The following is a 23,139-nucleotide window of genomic DNA, read 5'->3' as shown; positions in this document are numbered from 1 at the left end:
TCATTGGAGAAGTGGTTGGTTTCCTCACAGTTGTAGCATTTCCTTACCTTCTTCTTTGGGAATCTTTCCTTGAATTTTCCTGCACTGAACTTCTTTACAAAGAGAGCAATGTCCTCATAAGATGGGCTTTCATCAGAGTCAACATCATCACCATCTTCGCAGTCATCATCACCCTCTTCTTCTTCACTTTCTTCTTCGTCACATTCATGCTTGGCTTTCAAAGCAAGATTGATCTTTGATGTTGAAGTGCCATGCATGGCAAGGTGCTTTGTTGCATTTGCCTTTGACTCTTCAAATAATTGGAAAGTGGATATGATGTCATCTGGAGTCATTTCTTTGAAACCATGGTGCTGCCTCATGTCCCATACCATTTGATGGTGATACGGAGCAAGAGCATGAAGTAACTTGTCCACGAGAAATCTCTTGGTCAGATTGAAGCCATCTTGCGTCTTGTCACAATCACATGACTCAATGTCTGCGGCGAGAGTCATGAGCCGTTCTAGCAGTTGCTTGGGAGATTCACCCTTTTCCATACAAAAATCCTGTAATTGCCCCTTGGCAATTTCATATTGAGCAAGCCGAAGAGTGGAGGTACCGGTCTTGGTCCTTATAATGCTATCCCACAGTTCCTTGGCACTTGTGATGTGAATGTAAGGTCTCCGTTGCTTGTCATTCATTCCTTTTCTTATGCACATGATCGCAGTGTCATTGAGATGCTTGTCATAAGTTTCTCTGGGAGTGAGGCACCTTGGATCTACAGGATTGTACCCATGCTCGAGGATGTCCAACATCTCATCATTGGCGTACCTAAGATGATCCTGCATACCAACTCTCCACAAAGCAAAATCTGAATTGTCATCAAGCAAGGGAGGTTTTCCTCCAGGATTGTACTTAGGTTTCTCAATTTGAGATCTAGCATAAAGCCATGGGACACTGGTTTGGTTCCTTTCCGGAGGTTGTTGCCCAAATGAAGAACCGTGCACATGTGGCCCTGAGGCCCTCGGGGACGTGGCTGTCCCCGTGGTTAATGATGCTAGTCTTATTTGGACCAAGGCCTCAAGAGAACCATCATGCTCCTCTTTTTGCTTGGCAAGGGCCCGTTCCAGGTCCTCAGAGGTGAAAGACTTGACTTCCGTGGAAGTCCCGTCCCTCTCCACTGGAGCTACCGTAGCTGGAATCCCGTCCATCTCGCTCTAGGGCGGTTAAGCCACAAGAATAGAGCACGAGGCTCTGATACCAATTGAAAAGGATCGAGATGGACCTAGAGGGGGGGTGAATAGGTACAGTTCCAAATTTTAATAATTACTTAGCAATTTTAGGCAAAAGTGCGGAATATGAGTGTAGGCCTAATAATTGCTACGACAAGGAGTAAGCTATTTAGAGTGAAGTACGGCAAGCGGTAAACAATAATCAAATACAAGTACGTAATAAGGATCAACACAAGTAGAGAGTTAGGGTTAGGAATAACCGAAACTCCAAGAGAGACAAGGATGTATCCCGATGTTCACTTCCTTGGAGGGAAGCTACGTCACCGTTAGAGGGGCGGATGTTACCACAAAGGCACACCAACGCCACGAATGCTCACCCTATTCTCCCTTTGAGATAACTCCACGAAGGCGTTTCTCAACCACTAGTGGTAAGCCTTGAGGTGGCTTCCAAACCTTCACAAACTTTCCGGGGGAAATCACAATGGTTTGATTCCTCTCCGAAGACTCCTACCGCCTAGGAGTCTCCAACCTCCAAGAGTAACAAGATCACGGGGATTGCTCAAAACTTGCTCAAATCACAAATCACTTTGGTGGGAAGGAGGAGAAGGAGACGATCTATCTTTTGATTGGAACAACACTCAAAGGGACTCACAAATGCTCTTGGGATCTAAGATTTGGTGTAGACAAGAGTGAGTGAGAAGAAGGGTGTTCTTGGATGTGTTCTAGCTGTGTTGGACACCCTCTCACGAAGTGGGAGGGGGGGGTATATATAGTGGGGAGTATAAAACAGCCGTTGAGGACACTTTAAGTCACACAGGGCTCGAACGTCCGGCAGTTTACGGAAGTCCGGGCGTCCGCAAGGGGTCGGACGTCCGACAGGGGTCGGTCGTCTCAGAGCTGTAGATATGTCTGGAAACACTGTGAGTTGAACAGGGACCGGAGGTCCGGAGCAGGCCGGAAATCCGAGTTATTCGACTCAACTTCTTCTGGTGCAAGGTTCCGGATTTTCGAAGGGGGTCGGACGTCCGGCCCTCGGACGTCCGGAGAGAGTCGGAAATCCGAGTTATAGAGCTCACGTTCTTCTGGTGCAGGGCTCCGGATTTCCGAAGCTTGTCGGTCGACCGACCCTCGGATGTTCGGAGGGAGCCGGAAATCCGAGTTACAGGGCTCAAGTTCTTCTGGTGCAGAGCTCCGGATTTCCGAAGCGTGTCGGTCGTCCGACCCTTGACCGGCCCTCGGACGTCCGGAGGGAGCCGGAAGTCCGAGGCATTAGACCTGTTTTGAGATAGGAGCAGAGTAGAGAATATGTGGTATTGAGCAGAATAGTGAAGATGTGGTATGAGCAAGTTCATCGCAAAACCTGTGATCCCCTCTTAATAGTGCGGGATCCCTATACTCAAGAATAGTAAACTCAAAAGGATAGTCTACATCATATTTTCTCCATCCCGAGCCTTCTTGACATATAAATCCCGATCTTCTCAGACCACCTTTGGCACATAATTCTCAATCTACTAAAGTATTTGTCATCCTGAGATACACTCAACAAATAGGATTAGTTTCGTATGTATGTGTTGTCATTAACACCAAAAATCGATTAGGGGCATAGCATGCACTTTCATGGGGCAGGCAGAGCTCAAAGTTGTGCCTCCTCGAACAGACGATGGCCTGCATGGAGTGTCATAGTCATTGTGTGGGCATGCCATAGGAGCGCCACGAGAACCTCAAAGCTCCAAGAGCATGAAGGTGTACACAACGGAGCCACGCGGTAGGAAGGTGATGTGGCTTCGTGCCGCCTGCTGGATCATGCTCTACAGGTATGTCCCGTTACGGCTCCGGTGCCGTTTGTGTTGCTGCCACTCGGCACACGGTATATAGGAGGAGGTGATGCAGGCATGTTACAAATGCTCGATGAAATGACTATAAGATATGGGTCCTGCTATGCGTCGACCTATGGATCTTTTAAAAATATTTGCCGCCTAGCAAGCCGTAAGATCTGACAATTCTATCGTGCAACTCATGTCTTGTTGCAAAAATATTTGCAACAAAGATTATGTTGTGATTTTTTTTGCAACATGAGTCGTGTTACCGGATCTGTTTTTGCAACATTGATCGCGTTGCAGAACTTTTTTGCAATATCGATCGTGCTGTGGATTTTTTTCTACATGGACCGTGTTGTCGGATTTCTTTTTGCAACATGAATCGTGTTGTATATTTTTTTGTAACAATGATCATGTTGCGGAATTCTTTTTTACAACATGGGATTTGTTTTGCAACATAGGTTATGTTGCGGGATCTAGCCCTTGATCCGTTTGCATCAAGGAACTAGTTGTAGAACCTCTTTCTAAAACAATGAACCAGTTGCATAACGTGAACACTGACTATCTGACGAAGCTCATCCAATGGACACGAAGATGATGGACGTTCCCGTAAGATCGATCGGTTGAAGGGAATCGTATTCCATAAGATATAGGATGAGAAAGGAGAGGGGAGAGAGAAAGAAATATTTTTATTTTGAGAAATATCGCCACATGGGCCAAGACTAATTAAAAAACACGCTGAGTAAGCACTAAAACCGTGCCATCTAAATGGAGGGACACAATTAGTCTGTTTTGAAAAGGTGAAGGGTGCAACTTGTCTGATTTGAAAATCTTTTCTTGCAATTAGTTGAATGATGAAAGATATACGTACATTTATTTTCAAAATACGGAGCTATTGGAGATACTCTTAAACATCACGTGCAACTTCAAATAGACTTGATAAGATTGCAAATGGTGAGTTGCCACCGGTACAGTTTATAGCAAATGGCCGTACGTACAACTATGACTATTATATAGCGGATGTCATCTATCCAAAGTGGCAAACCTTCGTGAAGCCGTTGAAAAAGCCAGAAGGTAAGAAAAATCTTGATTTCCACAATGCTCAGGTGGCTGCTAGAAAAGATATGGAGAGAGCGTTTGGGATTTTACAAGCCCAATTTGCTATTGTGAGAGAACCGGCTAGATTTTGGGATCGAAAAATGCTTTGATACATCATGCACGCTTGTGTGATCATGCACAACATGATCATCGAGAATGAGCGTGTCCAAGATTTAGACTACTCACATTATGAGCTCTTGGGACATCCCGTGCGAGTGCGACGAAGGGCTGAAAGGGTAGCCCGTTTTGTTGCCTCCTATCATGCCATTCGGCGTCCCGCAACGCACAATGAACTTCAGAAGGATCTGATTGAAGAGTGGTGGGCATGGCATGGACAAGAAAGAGCATGATTTCTGCATTCGACATTGTATTGTTCATGAACTATTGGTTGTGTTCATTGCATTATTTGTTGTACTGAACGATAAACTATTTGTTTGAGTTGTAATGACTATTTATTATTGATTAATTTTGTTTGTTTGATCATTTTTGCTCCTATTTTTTGAAATGTATATGTGGTTTGTGCGTGTTGAGCGTGCTGTATTTTTGGGCGCTGCTGGAGCGGCACGCGCGCTGCATTATAGCGCGGCCGTTGAAGCCAGCGCTTATCCCCGCGCTAAACCAGCCGAAGCGCGCGACAAACATATTTTTTAAACACGGCGCGAAACGCGGCTGTTGGAGATGCTCTAAGAAAACTGACAGAGGCGGTCAAGTTAAATACGTATAAACCAGACTGTCGCCATCTATTCCATCTCCCACGAGACCTAACCAACCAGCACACGACCAAGATGAACTCCAACGACTGGCGGCCCACCCAAGGGTCCAACCCTAGGGCCGGCGTTGATCCGCCCCCCACCGGAGGACCAGGCGATTGGCGCGCCCAGCTCCTCCCCGACGAGCGCAGCAGGAACGTCGATTGGATGTATGCATCTATCTGTGTAGAGACTCACTCTAATTGATTTTGTTTGATTTGATTTCACCTTCGCTTTTTGGATTTCCCACATACAAAAAGTCAGAAGGGAATCCCGTCAGGTTTCACATCCATCCATCTGAATATCTGATATGCATATAGCTTTGATCTAGCCATATAGGAGTATAATCCATAGCGGCACCAACAGATTACTCCGCTTTGATCTAACAGTTTCTGCGCCTCTTTATAACTCCTTCCTAGTCAAAATCATCCCCCCTGCTTTCAATCCAGCTTCATTACTTCATTAATCTGAAAAAATTAGCACAACAAGAGGTGCACAGAATATCACAGCGATTGTTTGATCACTTAGGCTAAACTATTCTACTAGTTCCACTTTGCATCTCAGGTCAGATGCATCATGATTTATTGCTCACAGCAAGTGAAAAACAATGCATCCCCCCGACACCAAAGTTATTCACTGTTTGCATTATGCATGTAGACTCGAGACTCTGCAGAGGCATCTGCCGGTATCTCATCCAGATGGACTGAACGAACTTCAAAAAATCGCTGTCCGAATCGAACAGAGGATCTGTGATGCAGCAACCAACCAGGTAATTTAACCTATATATCTTCGGTGCAGGGCACACATTAGTGGTTATGGGGTTTTCTTTTAGTCCAACAGGGTTTATACATGGGCTAATAATAGAGCACCAGTTGTTGTATAAGATTTTTCAAATCAAGTTTTAGTACCTTGAGCAGTTTCCCCCTTTTATTTTGTGAAACCTTGGGTGACTTTTTTGCTCCTTAGATGCCAAAGTTTTCCTCACCTATTCTTGGGAATGTATACTGATTTTTCTCATCCTTGGGAACAAACGCAGTTTTTCCGTCCTGCCGGGACTTGAACTAGGGCCATATGTGTGCCAATCGTCCACACTCGAAACTATTTTCAGCACATCCTGGTTATTTTAGCATTTTTAACGCTTACTCTCCCTCCCTCCGGGTTTACTCCCCCCGCCCCCTCCGGTATTTTGGGCCAATGATTGACCATCTATAAGACTAGAAATATATAAAATATATTGTTGAGTTTTGCACTTGAAAGAGGTTTTCTATGATATATTTTGATGTCACATAGTTTATATTTAGTTAGTAAAATCTATAGGTCAAACTTTGACTTAAAATAAGAGGGGGCCTAATAAACCCGAACAGAGGGACTGGTATACATACAAAATCTAAGTTAATAAGCTCAGTGCATGTACCATGAGTGTCTCAAAGTTAGTTACTCTTCCAATTCTTGTTTCTATGTCATGTGGCTATGCATCCGAATTTGTTATAGATGAAATGGAACTATCTTATATTAAACGGTAATACTACCCAACTCCACGGAATGGATGCAATCATTTATCTTGGACCAAAAATGAAATAATAACTTACTCCCTCCTTCCATCTGTCTGAACAGGCTTTATCTTGATTGCACCTACTGCAGTATGGTAAAAAAGTTTCAAATATATTTATTTGGGGCAACCCTAGGAGCAGGCTACAACACTTCTTCATACTGCTTAACTCAGTTATGGTGAATATTTGTTTATTTGATAAAGTTGGGGCACGCCGGCGCTATTGTGATTTAGATTTCTGTTCATATGGTTTATTTGAAGTACTGTGTTTTGCTGCTTAGATGCCATATTTTCAATTCAAATGTTAAAAGCTGAAACACCTTCTCAACCGTGATAAACTGCTAATCAGACAAGAATTGTTGGTTGCAAGCCAATATTAGTAATTTGGTATAGAATTTTACATCATTTTTTTTGTATTACAGTCTGATTATTGTTGGGACATTTCACTGAAAATTCTCTCTATGATGATGCCAACACAACAAGCTCTTGGAAACACTAAAGTGATTCCAAATCAATATAACCTCGGTAAGGTACCATATGCAGTAAAATGAGTGTTCCACACTTTATCATCTTTGCTTTGATGCCAATAATTTTTTTATTGCATCAACTGTAGAGATTATGTGCTTTATTGCATTAATCACCCCCAACAAATTGTGTAAGAATTTTTCATCTAGCTTGTATCATGTGTACGTAGTTATCAAACCCCAGAGCAATGAGGTGGGTGCCTCCGTTCAACCTGTTGGTTTAATAAAATACTATTGCATGGTTTTCTCTTTTGGTATTGTAGAAACAGTGCTCGTAGGAAGGTGACACATGAACAACCCAGTTAGTTATTGAACTGGGGTACGTAGTTCTCTTTCTACTTTAAAGACAATCCGTTTCTTGGCACTTACAGAATATTTTATTGAACCCTGGTACATTGCCAAATTGGGTTGTTTGGCCCTAAATATTACTCCTTCAGTCCCAAAATAACCGTCTTAACTTTGTACTAACTTTAATACAAAGTTGTACTAAGCTTAAGACATTTATTTTAAGACAGAGGGAGTACTTAGTTTTATGTCGGAGTTAATGCTGCAATGCTGCCACCATTAAGTTACAGTAACAATGGACCATCTTCAACTCTTTGCAGAATTATGTTTGTTCTCTCCTTGCTACTACGCAAATGTGATTTGCTTCTCAACTTGTGCCAAAGAAACTAACGGTTAAATGTTAAATCAGTATGTCAACACTAAAACTGTATTTCCGTTGACTCTCATCTTAATGAAAAGATATGCAAATACTTGTTTGCATGCTCTCTAAAACAAATTAGGTTTCCCTCCCTTTAATTACTTTTTGTACATTTATTTTTCTCATTGAAAATGCAGAAGATCTTAATTTTATCTCTTTCAGCACTTTGTGTGGCTGTTACAGTTCCACGGGAAGTATTTGTTCACAAGATGCTTACTTAACACACATATGGTACCTTTTCTGAAACAGCTCCTGCTCTCTCTACACAAGGCAGTAATCAAGCACATACATCAGCAATTCCCTTGATGTCTCGGCAACAGGCCTGGCAACCAAATACTTCTACATTTGTACAAGCTTCTTCACTCACTAGTATCGGACAGAACTTGGCAGGTGTCAACCAAATATCAACCGCGCATAATATGTCTGTCATGCCGCATAGGACAATAAATAATGGCTTGGCGCAAGGCACTTCACAGGATATTTATCCTGCACAAAGGCAAATGGCTGGAAGGCAGCAACAACAAGAGTCTCAGCAATTCACTTATCACCAGCATCAACAGCCTTTTCCGCAGAGTCAGCAGCCCAATATTTATTTACAACAGCACAAACAACAGTTGATGGGACAGAAACCAAATTTACAACAAAATCAGGTAATTGGTCAATGGGATTATGCTGCGGAGATGCATCAACAACAAAGGCTACCAGTTCAGTCATATAATTTTGTGAATGTGCAGCAAACAAAACAGATGTTGAACCACCAGTATATGCCTTTGCATCAGTCACAACAACGGGGCTCTCAGGCAAATATGTCGAGTCTACAGCAGCATCAACAAAATCAAAAACACCAACAACTTCTTGGAACTGCGCCTAATGTTTTAAACATGCAGTGGATGCATATGCCACAAATAAAAGCTCAGCAACCACAGGAACAACAGCATGCTCAGCAGCAACCAATGGGTCTGATGCAACCTCAGTCTCAACACAACCATCTTCAACAGTCGCCACAGCATCTTATGTCTCAGTGTGTGGCTCAGCCTAACCAACTACAAGAGCACTTAGGGATGCAACCACAATCCTCCGTGCAGCAAAAGTTTCAAACTTCAGGAGGCATGCTCTTGCAACAAAATAACATGCATCAGATTCAGGCACAGATGGGCCTTCAAGAAATTTCCTCTAGTAGTGAGTTTTCTAATATACTTTCTTTGTAGGATCCGTCTTATGCTCTTTGTTCTCGTCTTGTTTTTCTCCATGTTCTTATATCTATCTTCCTGTTGTGTCCTTACATTCCTTGTGCAATTTAAACCAGCTTATCGATCTGGCGTCTCATTATTTCGGTCTTACTTAGGGGGAAACGTGTCCATCAGGACCCCCACACCCTTACAGTTACGTTGGACCATAGTACAACTTGAATTCTTGGATCCCAACTCTTCTTGAACACTTGGGGCACTAGATCCCGGTGCATTGTATCTTCGTTGTATCATATGCAGTTAATATGTGTTTTGATATAACTCTTCCATGGCTAATATCATAATGTTATAAGTAATGGATCTGCCATTTTATATATTCTATGGGATAAAAGTAATAATTATCTTGGGTTATCTTATAGCTCTCTTTTCCTCACTATCTAGTCTTTTTTTCGAGAAAACGCAAAGAGCCTTGCGTTTCTTTGTATTGAAAAGAAGGGGAGTTACAACCTCCTAAGAGGCGATTACAGCAAGGTTATAAGGGGTTTAGTGGACATCCCAGGATGGGGGCAAGACTACCCTAAGCCCTTTGTCCCTGGCTCTAGCCCAACACCTCATCTCATCTTTGATCCTATCCGAGAGCTCGGCGAGCGACGGAGTAATATGATCGAATACACACGCATTCCTATGTTTTCGGATCATCCAGGGCACCAGTAGCGTGGCGAACCGTAGCGCCTTGCGGAGTGATGTGGTGTGGCATCCCTCGCCCTCATCCACCAGTCCTGGATGGAGGCATCATGCTCCGGCGTAGGGGCCGGTAGGCGCAGCCAGGAAAGGGCTTCGTGCCAGGCCTGCCGCGCGAAGGGGCAGGTGAGTAGCAGGTGTCGGATGGTCTCCGGCTCTTTGCCGCATAGCAGGCAGCGAGTGTGATGGGGGAGGCCTCGGCGAGCGAGTCTGTCCGCGGTCCAGCATCGGTCCAGGTTTGCAAGCCAGTGAAAGAACTTGACCTTCGGCGGGGCCCATCCCTTCCAGATGAGCTGCCAAGAATGGCATGTCAAAGATCCGTGGAAGGTTGCCCGATAGCAGGACCTCGCCGAGTAGACACCGTTGGCCGTCCATTTCCAGACGAGCTTGTTCGGCTCAGCGGACAGAATAGTGTGCGCCACAAGCTGCCATGTCGTGAGGTATTGGCCGATCTCTTGCAGCCCCACTATGCCGCGAATGTCTCGTGCCCAGGCATTGCCGGCGATGCCTTCCGCCACCGTCCGCGCTCTTCTCCTGTTCTTGGGAATGCAAAGGTAAAGCAGGGGTGCTAGCTCGCGAATAGACTGCCCGTGCAGCCATCGGTCTTCCCAGAACAGCGTCGTGTGACCATCGCCTACCACCATGAAGGTGGAGGCGTAGAAAAGGCCGAGCTCCTTGTGGGAGAACTGCAGGTCAAGGCCTTGCCAAGCTCGGTCGGCGTCCGTCCTCGATAGCCAGAGCCACCGCAGTTTGAGCGCGAGCCCCGTGCGCTCTAGATCTCGGATGCCCAGCCCGCCATATGCGAGCGGCCGGCTGACCGCGCGCCAGTTCACGTGGCAGTGTCCTGCGAGCGCAGCCGCGCGACCAGCCCAGAGGAAGCCACGCTGGATCTTCTCTAGTTTCTTCAGAGTCTTCTTCGGGGGTGCTAAGGCAAGCATCTGGTGGGTTGGAATCGCGCTGAGGACCGACTTAACCAGTGCCAGCCGCCCGGCCTTGTTCATGAGCCATGCTTTCCATGTCGGGAGGCAGCCAGCCACAGCGCCGACCAGCGGCTGCATCTGCGCCGCAGAGGGTCGACGGGTGGTGAGCGGGATGCCCAGGTAGGTGATGGGCAGGTCCGTCGGCTGGTAGCCCAGCGCATCCAGCAAGGCGGCGCTATCCTCGTCGCCATGTAGGGTCGTGGCCGAGCTCTTGCCGTAGTTGACCTGCAGGCCCGATGCGGTCTCGAAGATGCCCAGAATGCTCTTTACAGCGAGCACATCATCCATCTCAGCATGGCAAAACAACATCACGTCGTCGGCATATAGAGAAATGGCCGGGACGTTGCGGCGGGGGTGCAGGCATCGAAGGATGCCGGTCTGGAGCGCCCGGTGCATGAGGCGGGCAAGCACGTCGACTGCCAGGACAAATAACTGTGGCGATGTGGAGTCCCCTTGGCGCAGCCCGCGGCTGTGCCAGATCGGGGGGCCAGGCACTCCATTGAGTATGACTCGTGTGCTGGCCGTAGATAAGAGAATGGCCAGCCATTCCCTGAACCTGTCCCCGAACCCATATTGGCGTAGAACCTCGAAGAGGAACGGCCAGGATATGGAGTCGAAAGCTCGCGTGAGGTCGAGCTTGAGCATAATGCACGGCGCGCCCAGGTGATGGAGCATCCGGAGCGACTGCCCGACGAGCATGAAGTTGTCGTGGAGCGAGCGTCCGGCGATGAAGGTATTCTGGTTGCGGCTGACCAGGCTATCCAGCTTAGGGACGATGCGCAACGACAGAACCTTCGCTAATATCTTGGCCACAATGTGAATCAGGCAAATCGGCCGGTAGTCGCCCAGCTTGTGGGCATCCGTGCGCTTCGACAGCAGGGTGAGCAGGGCTTGGTTGAGCTTACCAAACCCTCTCCCACGCAGCATGTATAGCTGCTCAAAGACATCCAGGATGTCTTGCCTGATTATGCCCCAGCAGGCACGTAGGAATTCGGCGGTGAACCCGTCTGGCCCTGGTGCCTTGTGCGCCGGCATGCGTCGCACCGCAACCCAGATCTCCTCAGGTGTGAATGGCGCCTCCAGGCTGCCAAGGTCACCGGGCGCGATGAGCTGCTCGAGGTCAAGCGTGTGCGCCCGGTCCACGGTACTGCCCAGCAGCACGTCGAAGTGCGCGAATGCCGCGTGGGCCATCTCCTCGTGATCGCAGAGCACATGCCCATCGACTAAGAGGCTGTGCACGCGATTCTTCTGACGCCGGAACGTGCACTGTCTGTGGAAGAAGCTCGTATTTGCATCGCCCTCTGCGAGGAAGGAGATGCGGGCGCGCTGCCACGCGATGGTGTGCTCAAGGGAGGCCAACCCAAGGTAGGCCATTCTTCCGACGGAGTGAGCGGGCGGCTCTCCATCGCGTGGTCGAAGCGGGCGATCAGCTCGTGAGCAATGGCCAGCTTGTCCCGGACATTGCCCGTGGACCTGGCACTCCAGCTCGATCTAGTCTTCCCCGACGGTATTTGGATTTCTGCGTAGGTGTCATATTTTAGATACAACAGACATCATTGCAGTGGGTTTGCCCTAAGTACGACTCAAACAATTTATGTTACATGAACTAGTTTTTTTTTTTAGATTCACTATTGCAATTATATGCTTTTTGCCTGAAATTATAAAGTTAGTCCTAAAGCTTCAAAACTGCATTTCACTCTTATTTTCCCTGAACTATAGAGTGGATATAAGGACAGGTTGAAGATGGAATTATATATATTCCGATGTTTAGTGATCACCATGTTGACTAAACTGACCCTACTCGTCTTCTCTGACTTTTGTTCACCACATTGGGCTTTCTAATTTGTTGGAAATTTTCTGGAATGATGCTACTACACCCTCCGTCCTAAATTATTTGATGCATATTTGTCTAGATATGGATGTATCTACACAGCTTGTATTTACATCCATATCTAGACAAATACGCATCAGCTAATTCGGGACAGAAGGAGTATATATGAGATAATCATGATGACTAGGCTGACAATATCGATCTTATGTGATTGTTTGATTTGATCCACAAGTTTGCTAGTTCCCCCTGCATTTCATCATACAATGTATTGGTAGCTTGTTAGTTTTTTGGCTTTTTCATTGCATCCTGATACTCTTTGACAACCTTGCTTTGTATGCAGCATCTGCGGACTCTACTGCTCAAACAGGCCGTGAAGGTGCAGATGATTATTGGCAAGAGGAGATATATCAAATGGTAAGACATGATACTGATGTCATCCTTTTTGGCCCTCCCATCCTAAAGTTGATTTTAGTACTTCCTAAAATTCATATACAGTGCCCCCTAGAACAACAAGGTTGAGATTGCCCTGATCTAGGTTGTTAGAAGAAACAAGATTTCCCTTTTACTTTTGCACTTCATGTTGCCTATCTCTTTTTCTTTTTGGTCTGTGTTCCAACAAATTTCTTTTCTTTAATTGAAACGGTAATTTCAAACAACAAGTGTGTAGAACTGTAGATACACTACATTCTGGCAGTCTTCTTACAAGATATTTATATATGTACATGGAAATCTGTATGAATGCGGATTATGGAGCAAACAACCATACAGAGTACCTAGATGTAGTAAAGCCTCAAGGAAGTTGGGCAATCTTTATTAAAGATATTTTATTTAATCGATCTCATAGTTTCTAAAAGCTACTTGAAATATCTCACCAATGCCATATCTCGCCAATGCCATATTTGCTGACTTAATGACAAACCATGATCTGTTAGCTGTTCTGTTGTTCGTCTCTACTCCCTCCGTCCCAAAATAACTGTCTTAAGCTTAATACAATTTTGTATTAGAGCTAGTACAAAGTCAAGACAGTTATTTTGGGACGGAGGGAGTATATAGCTAGCTTCTGCGCCAAATTTATGTGTATGTGTTCTTTCTTCTCGACAGGTTAAGGTCCTTAAGGACCAATACTTTGCAGAAATCGGTGAATTGTACAATAAGATATCTTTGAAGATACAGTATGTTGACAATATTATACCATCCCAAATGCCATCTGAGAAGTACGATAGGATCAAGAGCTTTAAAATAATATTGAACCGTATATTGCAAATGCTGCAAATTAGCAAGAGTGCTATCCAACCCTCCATGAGGGACAGAGTTCCCCAATACGAGAAACAGATTATCGCCATCTTGAATTCACAAAGGAAGACACTGCATCCACAAATACAGCGTTAGTTTGAGCCACCTGCAGGTCAAGCTCCTAATTCTAGCATTTCGCAGCAGCAACAGCCTTCCAAAAAATTGTTGCAGCAACATGGCAGCCAACATGCTATGTTTGTAATTGTTGGCTACCTTACATTTCCATTGGCATTTGGTTCATGTTTGCGCAGATAAATAAATCATGCATCCACTCTTGGAGGAGACCCAGTAAACAAGGAGCTCAGACACAGAGCTCCATGTATGCAATGATGATGCTGATTTCTTCTTGTTGGAAGGAATGTGCGAGAGTCCAATTGTGGCGTTGAGGTTGCTTGTTTCTGCTGGCTACCCTAAATGCTCCCGGCGGGATATCATTGTGTCTTGGTTCTTTAGGTGTACAAATTGAAAAAACTGTGCTGCAATTAATGATCCGGCATCAGGAACTCGGATGACGTCTCTAGCAAAGCAGGGTCCTTTTTCGTAAAAAAAAAAACTTTTTCGTAAGCAAAGCAGGGTCAAAGCATGGCATATTGTTGTGTGGTCTTGCTGAGTCCATGTAAGTGTGAGAAATTGCAAGGACATGGGACGCAAAGTCACAAGACTGGTTTGAGGAAGTTTCAGTTGGAACTCAATAATTGTTGCTGGGAAAAGTTGTGTACGTACGTGCTTGATCAGTTTCTTATATTTTTGTGCTTGCGTAGCTGAATGTGCAGTTGCGATCCCCTGGTGCTTATAATACCTTCATTTAACAATGGTTGATATACATCAAGTGCTTCTATAAATACAACACACTTACTTTCTCCGTCATAGTTTAGAAGACATCGTTAAATTGACGTGTAATTTCATAATAGACATGGTTTAAGGCGCATTGCATTTACTCCTACCAGCTAATTAGTACTTTGTTGTAATACTTCTTAGTATGAATGCTATTTTTCAACTCATCTCACAGCCAACAATAACCACCTAGATGGTTCCAGACAATTTCCATGCACGCCTTCTAAACCGTGACAGAGGAAGTACCATTTTTCAGGACCCCAATATTAGGGTACATGTAGTTCATACCCTGAAAAAAAGCATAGGCAAAGTTCAAGTCTTATCTGACATCGAGTACTACATAATTGCACCTAACAGGGGTTAAATTGCACACACTAAATTTTGTCCAAATATACTCATGCGGATCTAGTTTCGAAGAACACGTCTCGCGGGTTTCAACGGTGAGAGCTGACCTTAATTGACTCAAAAGTTATGATTTAAAAAAATATGAAAACCCGAATAAAATGTGTTCACATCTGTTCACATGAGTGAAAATTGCACATCCACAAGTAGGAAAAAAGTTGCACACTGTCATGTAGTTGCATATTGACTCCTACGACAGTTGCATCAAACGGGGATTAAGTTATACAAAAATACAATATGTGCAAACACACCCATGCGAGATCTTATTTCGAAGAGCACGTCGCAAAAATTTCAAGAGTGAAAATGAATCTTAATTCCTCCTTGTGGTTTAAAAGTTATGACTTTAAAAAGAAATTGAAATCCATATCAAACTTGTAAACATATGTTTTGCACATATTTTCTGTTTATATGTTACTTTTTCTCTCTAACATGAATTATGATTTTCCTTATACTATGATTAAGGAGACAGATGATTTTCTTTTATGGATTAGAGACCAAAAATTTCCTATTTGGGCTGGCCGCTCCGGAGGGTTACAGAGCAGCCGACTGCTCCTTAGACGCGTCCTAATATTATTACGTTACTCAATTGACAAATATTTTACTCCCCCTGTCCCAAAATACTTGTTGTTGTAGAGAACTATATTAGTTTTCTCCAACAAAAAGTATTGTGGTATAGAGGGAGTATATATTTTTCTGAACTGTCAGGATTTCCATATTCATTTAAAAAAATTGCTCAGTTAATTAGAAAAAACCGGACGAAAACCAGATTACGAAGTTATATATGAAAACCGGACAAAACCATCATAACAATTGAAAACCAGATTACAAAGTTATATATGAAAACCGGACGAAACCATCATAATATAACAACTGAGCGACCCACACAGATTTAGCATTACAACACCTTAATTTCTCTCACAAAATACAATACCTTTACCTTAGAAATGTGAAAATTATACAACCTTATTCCTTGACGTGTCGTCCCTTCAATCACCATGGATGTAATTAGATTGGTAAGAAGTACTCCTACCTTAGATAGATTCACCGTCAGACATCCGCCAAATCCACCAGGAGAGGAGTGTTATCCCCTTTCTCCACGGTGAAGGTCTTGAGCATCTCCTTCCCCGTCGCCGTCGTCGTAACCTCCACGACGTATCTGCCATGGAAGCCCCTGAACTTGAAGTTCCCATCGTTGTCGACGTTCCCGCGCGCGTCCGTCTTCCACTCCTTGTGGAGATTCATGAGCATCTGGCCTGCCTCGTTCACGGTGCCGTCGGCGTCGACAAGCCAGGCGTCCTTGCGCCACATTTTGCCCTGCATGATGCCCCAGAACACGATGCCCTCCACCGCCGGGTGCGCGTACGCCTCCCGGAGCACCACCTCCAGGTCCTGGGCGCGGAGGCCAACGTCGGCCTCGCACACGTCCAGCTCGGTGAACCAGACGGGCACGCCCGTGGCGGCGAGCCTGTCTAGGGCGCCGCAGATGACCTCCCCGACGGGGTTGCTGATGTGGCCCTGCAGCCCGATGCCGCGCACCACCGCGCCGCAGCTCTGCAGCCATGCGACCTGGTCGGCGTACTTCTCCGGCGTCGCGTTGGGGTCGTTGCCGCACTCCACGTTGTAGTCGTTGACGAAGAGCGCGGCCTCCGGGTCCAGCCGCGCCACCTCCTTGAACATGTACGCCGGGACGTCCTCGTCGCCGAGGCGGTCCCGGAAGAAGCGGCCGTGCAGCATCTCGTTGTTGACGTCGTAGTGCGGGAATCTGCCGGCGTAGCGGGACACCAGGCCCTGGATGCGGCTTTGGACGGCGGACCTGAGCTGGTCGCGGTCGAGGTTCTTGACCCACTTCTGCACAACGCCGTCCGTGGACCAGAAGACGCAGTGGCCGCGGGCGCGCTTGCCCAGGCGGTCGCAGAAGTCGAGGAGCGCGTCGGCGTCGGCGTAGTTGAGCTGCCCTTGCTGCGCCTCCGTGTGGTACCACTTGAGCTCGTTCTCGAAGACGGCCCAGTCGAAGTGGTTGGTGAAGAAGTCGACGAAGGCTGGGTTCTGGATGACCGTCGTGTTGATGCATGTCCCGAAAGGGAAACTGTTGTCCAACTGCACGACGCGCACGCGCGCCGCTCCCGTCGCCGCGCCCAGCTTGAGAACCACGTCCCTCTTGCGCGCCTGCATTCATCAAGTATGCATTACGTGCCGCATCAAGTGTGCATGCAGCCATGCAGCCATGCAGGTGGCAGATGAAGACATGGTTACGTGGATTGCATGCTCACCTTGTCAGTCTTGTCCTTGAGTTGCGTGAAGCGCGCCTTGCGGTCCGCGTGGAAGACACGAAGATCCATGACCTTGACGTCGACGCCGGCGGGGGCGCCCTGGACGTAAACCGCGGTGCTGCGCGGCTCCGTGCTGAGTCGGAAGGCGCCCATGATCTCTGTCCACCCGTCTGACCCAGCGCACACCGCGCCGCACTCCACCAGGCTCTCGTCGCCATTGCCGTCGTCGTCCGACACACCGAGGTTGACGCGCACCGTGGCCCCCCGCGCTGCGCGTGCGCCGAGGCTGATCCACCCGGCCACGCGGTACGTGACCCGAGGCTTGAGGGCGGCCGTGGTGATCGCTTGGCACAGGCCGTCCTTCTCGTCGGCGCGGCCCGACACGAGGATGTACCGGCCGCTGGGCTTGTTGCCACCTACGGCCACAGTGATGGGGAGCATGGCCGTCTCCTCCTCATTGTGAACGGACAGCGTCGTCGTGCTCGAGCCGAACGGTGCGCAGCCGGCGAGGCCGCCGTCCATGTGCACGTCCTGAAACAAGCAGCATACAAGTTCGCCATGCAAATGAGCTATAGCTGGACCCATGACTTACACTGTACTCGATCAACCGTAAGCTGCACTTGTACGTAGATACCTGGGCGTTTGCCATCTTACGGGAGTGGGAGTGAGCAGAGCGACACAAGCACAGCTAGCTCTCTCTCTCTGTGTTGTGGTGTGCACTGCAGTGTGGTTTGGGTGAGGTGACGGGTCGCAGAGGCTGGTGTATTTGAAGGAAGATTTGGCGGCGGCCGTCAATGTCAGTCGAGATAGATATTGTTTACTAGTCGTTACTCTCTATATATATCACAATACAAGGAGTAACCGTGAAGGCTAATAACGAACGAGGCACAAAACGGAAGCAACGTACTCTGTCTGCAAGCCGCTCTTGATTGGCAGAGTATTCACTTGCATGTTGCTGGGCTTGTCCTCGACGGCCAAAAGAAAGGCGTGCATGTCAGCCAACTTGCAGCCGCCTCACTTTGCATGTTGGTGGTGAGATAATGTAACCATTCCGTTTAATTAAGCGTAGAGCGTTGCAATGCATGGCTTGAAGATACAAAAAGGGGCCAAAAGTGTTGTGATTACCCCCGGCCGGGCCACTCACAGTCACAGACCCAGTATATATCCAGTGGTCACTTATCTATCATGACACCCTAAAAAAAACGTAACTATCATGAATGCTTTGGAGTCAAAAGAGCCGAGGCCTCATTCTTGCACGCAGCTTGCCTCAGCCGTTTTTTCTAGCTTTACGCTGTTGGCTTGCGGCTTCGTTCCGTTTCGTCCGCGCGCGTGAAACAAACCCACCATGCACGCTTGTAATTGGACGACGGCTGCAAGTTGTACTTGTAGAGAGAGAGATAGATACCACGGAAGAGGCAGGTTCTTTTTCCCCCTTATTACAGTGTAGTTGGTGAGGGGTAATTAGAGTCGGGAAATGAGGATTAAAGAGGTACGTGACTTCAAGTCTATTGTTAGGTTAGGGGATTAGAAATTTATAAAGGAATACATGTGAGACTCCAACTCTCATCGTTTTATTAACAGGAGAAGAGGCGAGAGTTGGAAGGGAATTGTTTTAGTGACTCCGTCAGCGCCGTCCTCTCCCTCCCCCCCAACCCCCTTGCCGCCGCCGGCAGGGACGGACCCACGTTCATGGGAGTGGGGGCCTAGGACCCCACTCAAAATCTGGAACTCCGGTTATATTTCTTTGAAATTTCAGAATTTTTTGTCAAAACTATGTAAATTCGTATAAAGTGTGCCCCTACTCCTATTGCTTGCCCCCACTTAAATTAGTTTCTAGGTCCGCCCCTGGCCGCCGGAGGATGCGGCCAGGCTAACCCCGCGCCGCGGACGGCGGGGGCGGGGCGCTTGATGCGCTGCGGCTTCATTCCCTCAGTGGTGGGAGGCTCTCGCCCTCTGGCTGGCGGCCCAGCCGCGGCGAATCCCGGGTGCGGCGGTGCTGGATCTTGTGGGCGGCGGCGTGGCGGTCCTCCTAGACCTGCTCCTGGGAGGCGGCATGACCCCTTCTGCAACGCAGCCGGCGGCGGCTTACATCGGCGGGATCTCGCGATGGGGAGGGTCTCGCCCCCTTGTGGTTCGCAGCTTCCTACGGGTGGCGGCCGCGGTGGCGCAGCCGGTAGTGTGCGGGGCTGCGGTCCGGCGGCTCCTGCTCGGCGTGTGTACCGGTTCTTTTATGAAGAAGGATATTGATCACAAGTGGAATTTATTGGAGAGAATCAAACGCAACTCTGAAGATTGGGAGCTGGAGGAAGGTAAGGAGTCAGGTATGAATTTCCAGTTTGACTGCGTTAAATCTTTTGTTGAGACAAACACTTCTAGAGATTTTAGCGCTAAGTATGGACTTGACTCTGAGATAGTAGCTTCTCTATGTGAATCTTTTGCTGCTCATGTTGATCTTCCCAAAGAAAAGTGGTTTAAATATCATCCTCCTGTAGAAAGCAACATAGCCAAAACCAATCTAGTTGAGGAGAAAGTCATTGCTTTTAGTGATCCTGTTGTTCCTTGTGCTTACACTGAGAAACCACCATACCCTGCTATGATAAAGGATTATTCTAAAGCTCCAACTGTGATACGTAGGGGTTACATTAGACCACTTGCAGCCCCTGAGGAGATTAGAGTTGAACCTAGTGTTGCTATTATCAAAGATCTCTTAGCCGAAGACATATATGGGCATGTTATCAAATTCTGTGAGGACTCCGCTAGAATTGCTAAACCTCACGCGAAAGACAAACACAGACCTGTAGTTGTCCTGCCCGTTGTTTCTGTCAAGATAGGAGATCATTGTTACCATGGTTTCCTCGTCCTTGGTACCTGTAGTTGTCCTGCCCGTTGTTTCTGTGTGGTAAGATGAAATATCCTACTGATTTCCTCGTCGTTGGTACTACACAAGATAGCTTTTGTCCCATCATATTCGGTAGACCCTTTCTCAACACTGTCAATGCTCACATTGATTGCATTAGGCAGACCGCCACTGTTAGTTTCGAGGGTGTGTCTCATGAATTTAACCTCTCCAAGTTTGGAAGACAACCCCATGAAAGAGAGTCGTCTGGTAGGGATGAAATCATTGCTCTTGCCTCTATTGTCGTACCTCCTACGGATCCTTTAGAGCAATATCTTCTTGAGCATGAAAATGATATGCATATGGAGGAGAGAGATGAGATAGATAAAATTGTCTTAGAACAATACCCTATTCTCAAGAATAATCTGCCTGTTGAAATGCTTGGGGATCCTCCCCCACCAAAGGGTGATCCTGTGTTCGAGCTTAAACAGTTGCCTCATACTCTTAAGTATGCCTATCTTGATGACAAGGAGATATATCATGTCATTATTAGTGCTCTCCTCTCGAATCACGAAGATAAGAAGTTGTTAAAAACTCTGAGGAAGCACCGCGCTGCTATTGGATATACTCTTGATGATCTTAAGGGTATTAGTCCTACTCTATGTCAGCACAAGATTAAACCGATCCTGACTTTAAACCAGTTGCTGATCATAAAAGGAGATTAAACCCTAAGATGAAAGAGGTCGTTAGAAAAGAAATATTAAAGCTTGTGGAGGCAGGAATCATTTATCCTGTTGCTCATAGTGATTGGGTAAGTCCAGTACATTGCGTACCTAAGAAGGGAGGTATCACCGTCGTTCCTAATGATAAAGATGAACTAATCCCACAAAGGATTATTACCGGCTATAGGATGGTGATAGACTTCCGGAAACTGAACAAGGCAACCAGGAAAGATCATTATCATTTGCCGTTCATCGACCAAATGCTAGAAAGGCTATCAAAGCACACACACTTCTGCTTTCTAGACGGTTATTCAGGTTTCTCGCAGATACCTGTTGCACAATCTGATCAAGAGAAAACCACTTTCACCTGCCCTTTCGGTACCTTTTCCTATAGACGTATGCCTTTTGGCTTATGTAATGCACCAGCCACCTTCCAAAGATGTATGATGGCTATATTCTCTGACTTTTGTGAAAAGATCGTCGAGGTTTTCATGGATCACTTCTCCGTTTACGGGTCTTCCTTTGATGATTGCCTCAGCAACCTTGATCGAGTCTTACAGAGATGCGAAGAAACTAACCTCGTTTTGAATTGGGAGAAGTGCCACTTTATGGTTAATGAAGGTATCGTCTTAGGACACAAAATTTCTGAAAGAGGCATTGAAGTTGATAAGGCTAAGGTTGATGCAATTGAGAAAATGCCTTGCCCCACAGATATCAGAGGTATACGAAGTTTCCTAGGTCATGCTAGTTTCTATAGAAGGTTCATTAAAGACTTCTCTAAGATTTCTAGGCCTCTTACCAACCTCTTGCAGAAGGATGTTCCTTTTGTTTTTGATGAGGATTGTGAGGAAGCCTTCGAAATACTTAAGAAGGCTTTGATAACCTGACCTATTTTTCAACCACCTGACTAGAACTTGCCCTTTGAAATCATGTGCGACGCTAGTGATTATGCTGTTGGTGCTGTTCTAGGACAAAGAGTTGACAAGAAGTTGAATGTCATTCACTACGCTAGTAAAAACTCTAGACAATGCCCAAAGAAACTATGCCACTACGGAGAAGGAATTTTTAGCAGTCGTGTTTGCATGTGAAAAATTCAGATCTTATATAGTTGACTCCAAAGTCACTATTCACTCTGATCATGCTGCTATTAAGTACCTTATGGAGAAGAAGGACGCTAAGCCTAGGCTGATCAGATGGGTTCTCGTGCTACAGGAATTTGATTTGCACGTCGTTGACCGAAAGGGTGCTGATAACCCTGTAGCAGATAACTTGTCTAGGCTAGAGAATGTCCTTGATGACCCACTACCTATTGATGACATCTTTCCTGATGAGCAATTAAATGTCATCGCACTTCACATAGTGCACCGTGGTATGCCGATTATGCATACTATATCGTAGCCAAATACATACCACCCAGTTTCACCTATGAGCAAAAGAAGAAATTCTTCTTTGATTTGAGACACTACTTTTGGGATGATCCTCTCCTTTATAAGGAAGGAGTAGATAGTGTTATTAGACGTTGTGTGCTTGAACATGAACAAGGACAGATCCTGCAGAAGTGTCACTCCGAAGCCTACGGAGGACACCATGCTGGAGATAGAACTGCCCACAAGGTATTGCAATCCGGTTTCTATTGGCCCACTCTCTTCAAGGATGCCCGTAAGTTTGTCTTGTCTTGTGACGAATGCCAAAGAATAGGGAACATCAGTAAGCGTCAGGAAATGCCTATGAACCATTCACTTGTCATTGAACCATTTGATGTCTGGGGCTTTGATTATATGGGACCATTCCCGAGTTCCAATGGGTACACTCACATCTTAGTTGCTGTGGATTACGTTACTAAGTGGGTAGAAGCTATCCCCACTAAAAATGCTGATCACCACACCTTTATTAAGATGCTTAAAGAAGTCATATTCCCAAGATTTGGAGTCCCTAGATACTTGATGCCTGATGGCGCTTCACACTTCATTCATGGTGTTTTCCACAAGATGCTAGCTAAGTATGATGTCAACCATAGAGTTGCATCTCCTTATCATCCTCAGTCTAGTGGTCAAGTGGAGTTGAGTAATAGGGAGATCAAGTTGATCCTACAAAAGACCGTCAATAGATCTCGAAAGAACTGGTCTAGCAAACTTTACGATGCACTATGGGCTTATAGGACTGCTTATAAGAATCCCATGGGCATGTCACCGTATAAAATGGTTTACGGTAAGGCCTGTCATTTAGCTCTTGAGCTGGAACACAAAGCTTATTGGGCAATCAAAGAGCTCAACTTTGATTTCAAACTTGTCGGTGAGAAGCGGTTGTTTGATATCAGCTCGTTAGATGAATGGAGAGCCCAGGCATATGAGAATGCCAGGTTGTTCAAGGAAAAGGTTAAGAGATGGCACGACAA

General features: G+C 46.3%; 2 protein-coding genes across 3 annotated transcripts; one reads left to right on the top strand and one right to left on the bottom strand.

Annotated features, from left to right (window-relative positions):
• Positions 1-4,896: 4,896 nt before the first annotated feature.
• LOC123398879 (mediator of RNA polymerase II transcription subunit 15a-like) lies at positions 4,897-14,390 on the top strand. 2 transcript variants are annotated; one of them, XM_045093325.1, is made up of 7 exons: positions 4,897-5,042; positions 5,530-5,641; positions 6,844-6,946; positions 7,898-8,827; positions 12,728-12,801; positions 13,489-13,792; positions 13,932-14,390. In XM_045093325.1, the coding sequence occupies exons 1-6, from the start codon at positions 4,909-4,911 to the stop codon at positions 13,774-13,776; spliced, it is 1,641 nt and encodes a 546-aa protein (XP_044949260.1). In that variant the 5' UTR covers positions 4,897-4,908; the 3' UTR covers positions 13,777-13,792; positions 13,932-14,390. The 2 variants fall into 2 exon arrangements, with proteins under 2 accessions (XP_044949260.1, XP_044949259.1); XM_045093324.1 differs by having other exon boundaries at positions 13,489-14,390.
• Positions 14,391-15,726: 1,336 nt separating this feature from the next.
• On the bottom strand, positions 15,727-17,904 carry LOC123398878 (endo-1,4-beta-xylanase 1-like). The gene is made up of 3 exons (XM_045093323.1): positions 17,821-17,904; positions 17,187-17,717; positions 15,727-17,082 (listed from the first exon to the last, which is right to left on the bottom strand). Exons 1-3 carry the CDS (start codon positions 17,833-17,835, stop codon positions 15,964-15,966), a joined length of 1,665 nt encoding a protein of 554 aa, XP_044949258.1. The 5' UTR covers positions 17,836-17,904; the 3' UTR covers positions 15,727-15,963.
• Positions 17,905-23,139: the final 5,235 nt, after the last annotated feature.

The sequence above is a fragment of the Hordeum vulgare genome, chromosome 5H (genome assembly GCF_904849725.1).
Source record: "Hordeum vulgare subsp. vulgare chromosome 5H, MorexV3_pseudomolecules_assembly, whole genome shotgun sequence".
NCBI lineage: Eukaryota > Viridiplantae > Streptophyta > Magnoliopsida > Poales > Poaceae > Hordeum > Hordeum vulgare.
This window is presented reverse-complemented; position numbering and strand designations above follow the sequence as displayed.

What these genes read in the sequence shown, in the direction of transcription:
- LOC123398879 (XM_045093325.1), top strand. Translation starts at nt 4,909, where the DNA reads ATGAACTCCAACGACTGGCGGCCCACCCAAGGGTCCAACCCTAGGGCC. An exon ending in TCCAAATCAATATAACCTCG is followed by an intron (nt 6,947 to 7,897) that starts GTAAGGTACCAT and finishes TTTCTGAAACAG; the next exon opens with CTCCTGCTCTCTCTACACAA. An exon ending in TCAAGAAATTTCCTCTAGTA is followed by an intron (nt 8,828 to 12,727) that starts GTGAGTTTTCTA and finishes CTTTGTATGCAG; the next exon opens with CATCTGCGGACTCTACTGCT.
- LOC123398878 (XM_045093323.1), bottom strand. An exon ending in TCAAGGACAAGACTGACAAG is followed by an intron (nt 17,083 to 17,186) that starts GTGAGCATGCAA and finishes TGATGAATGCAG; the next exon opens with GCGCGCAAGAGGGACGTGGT.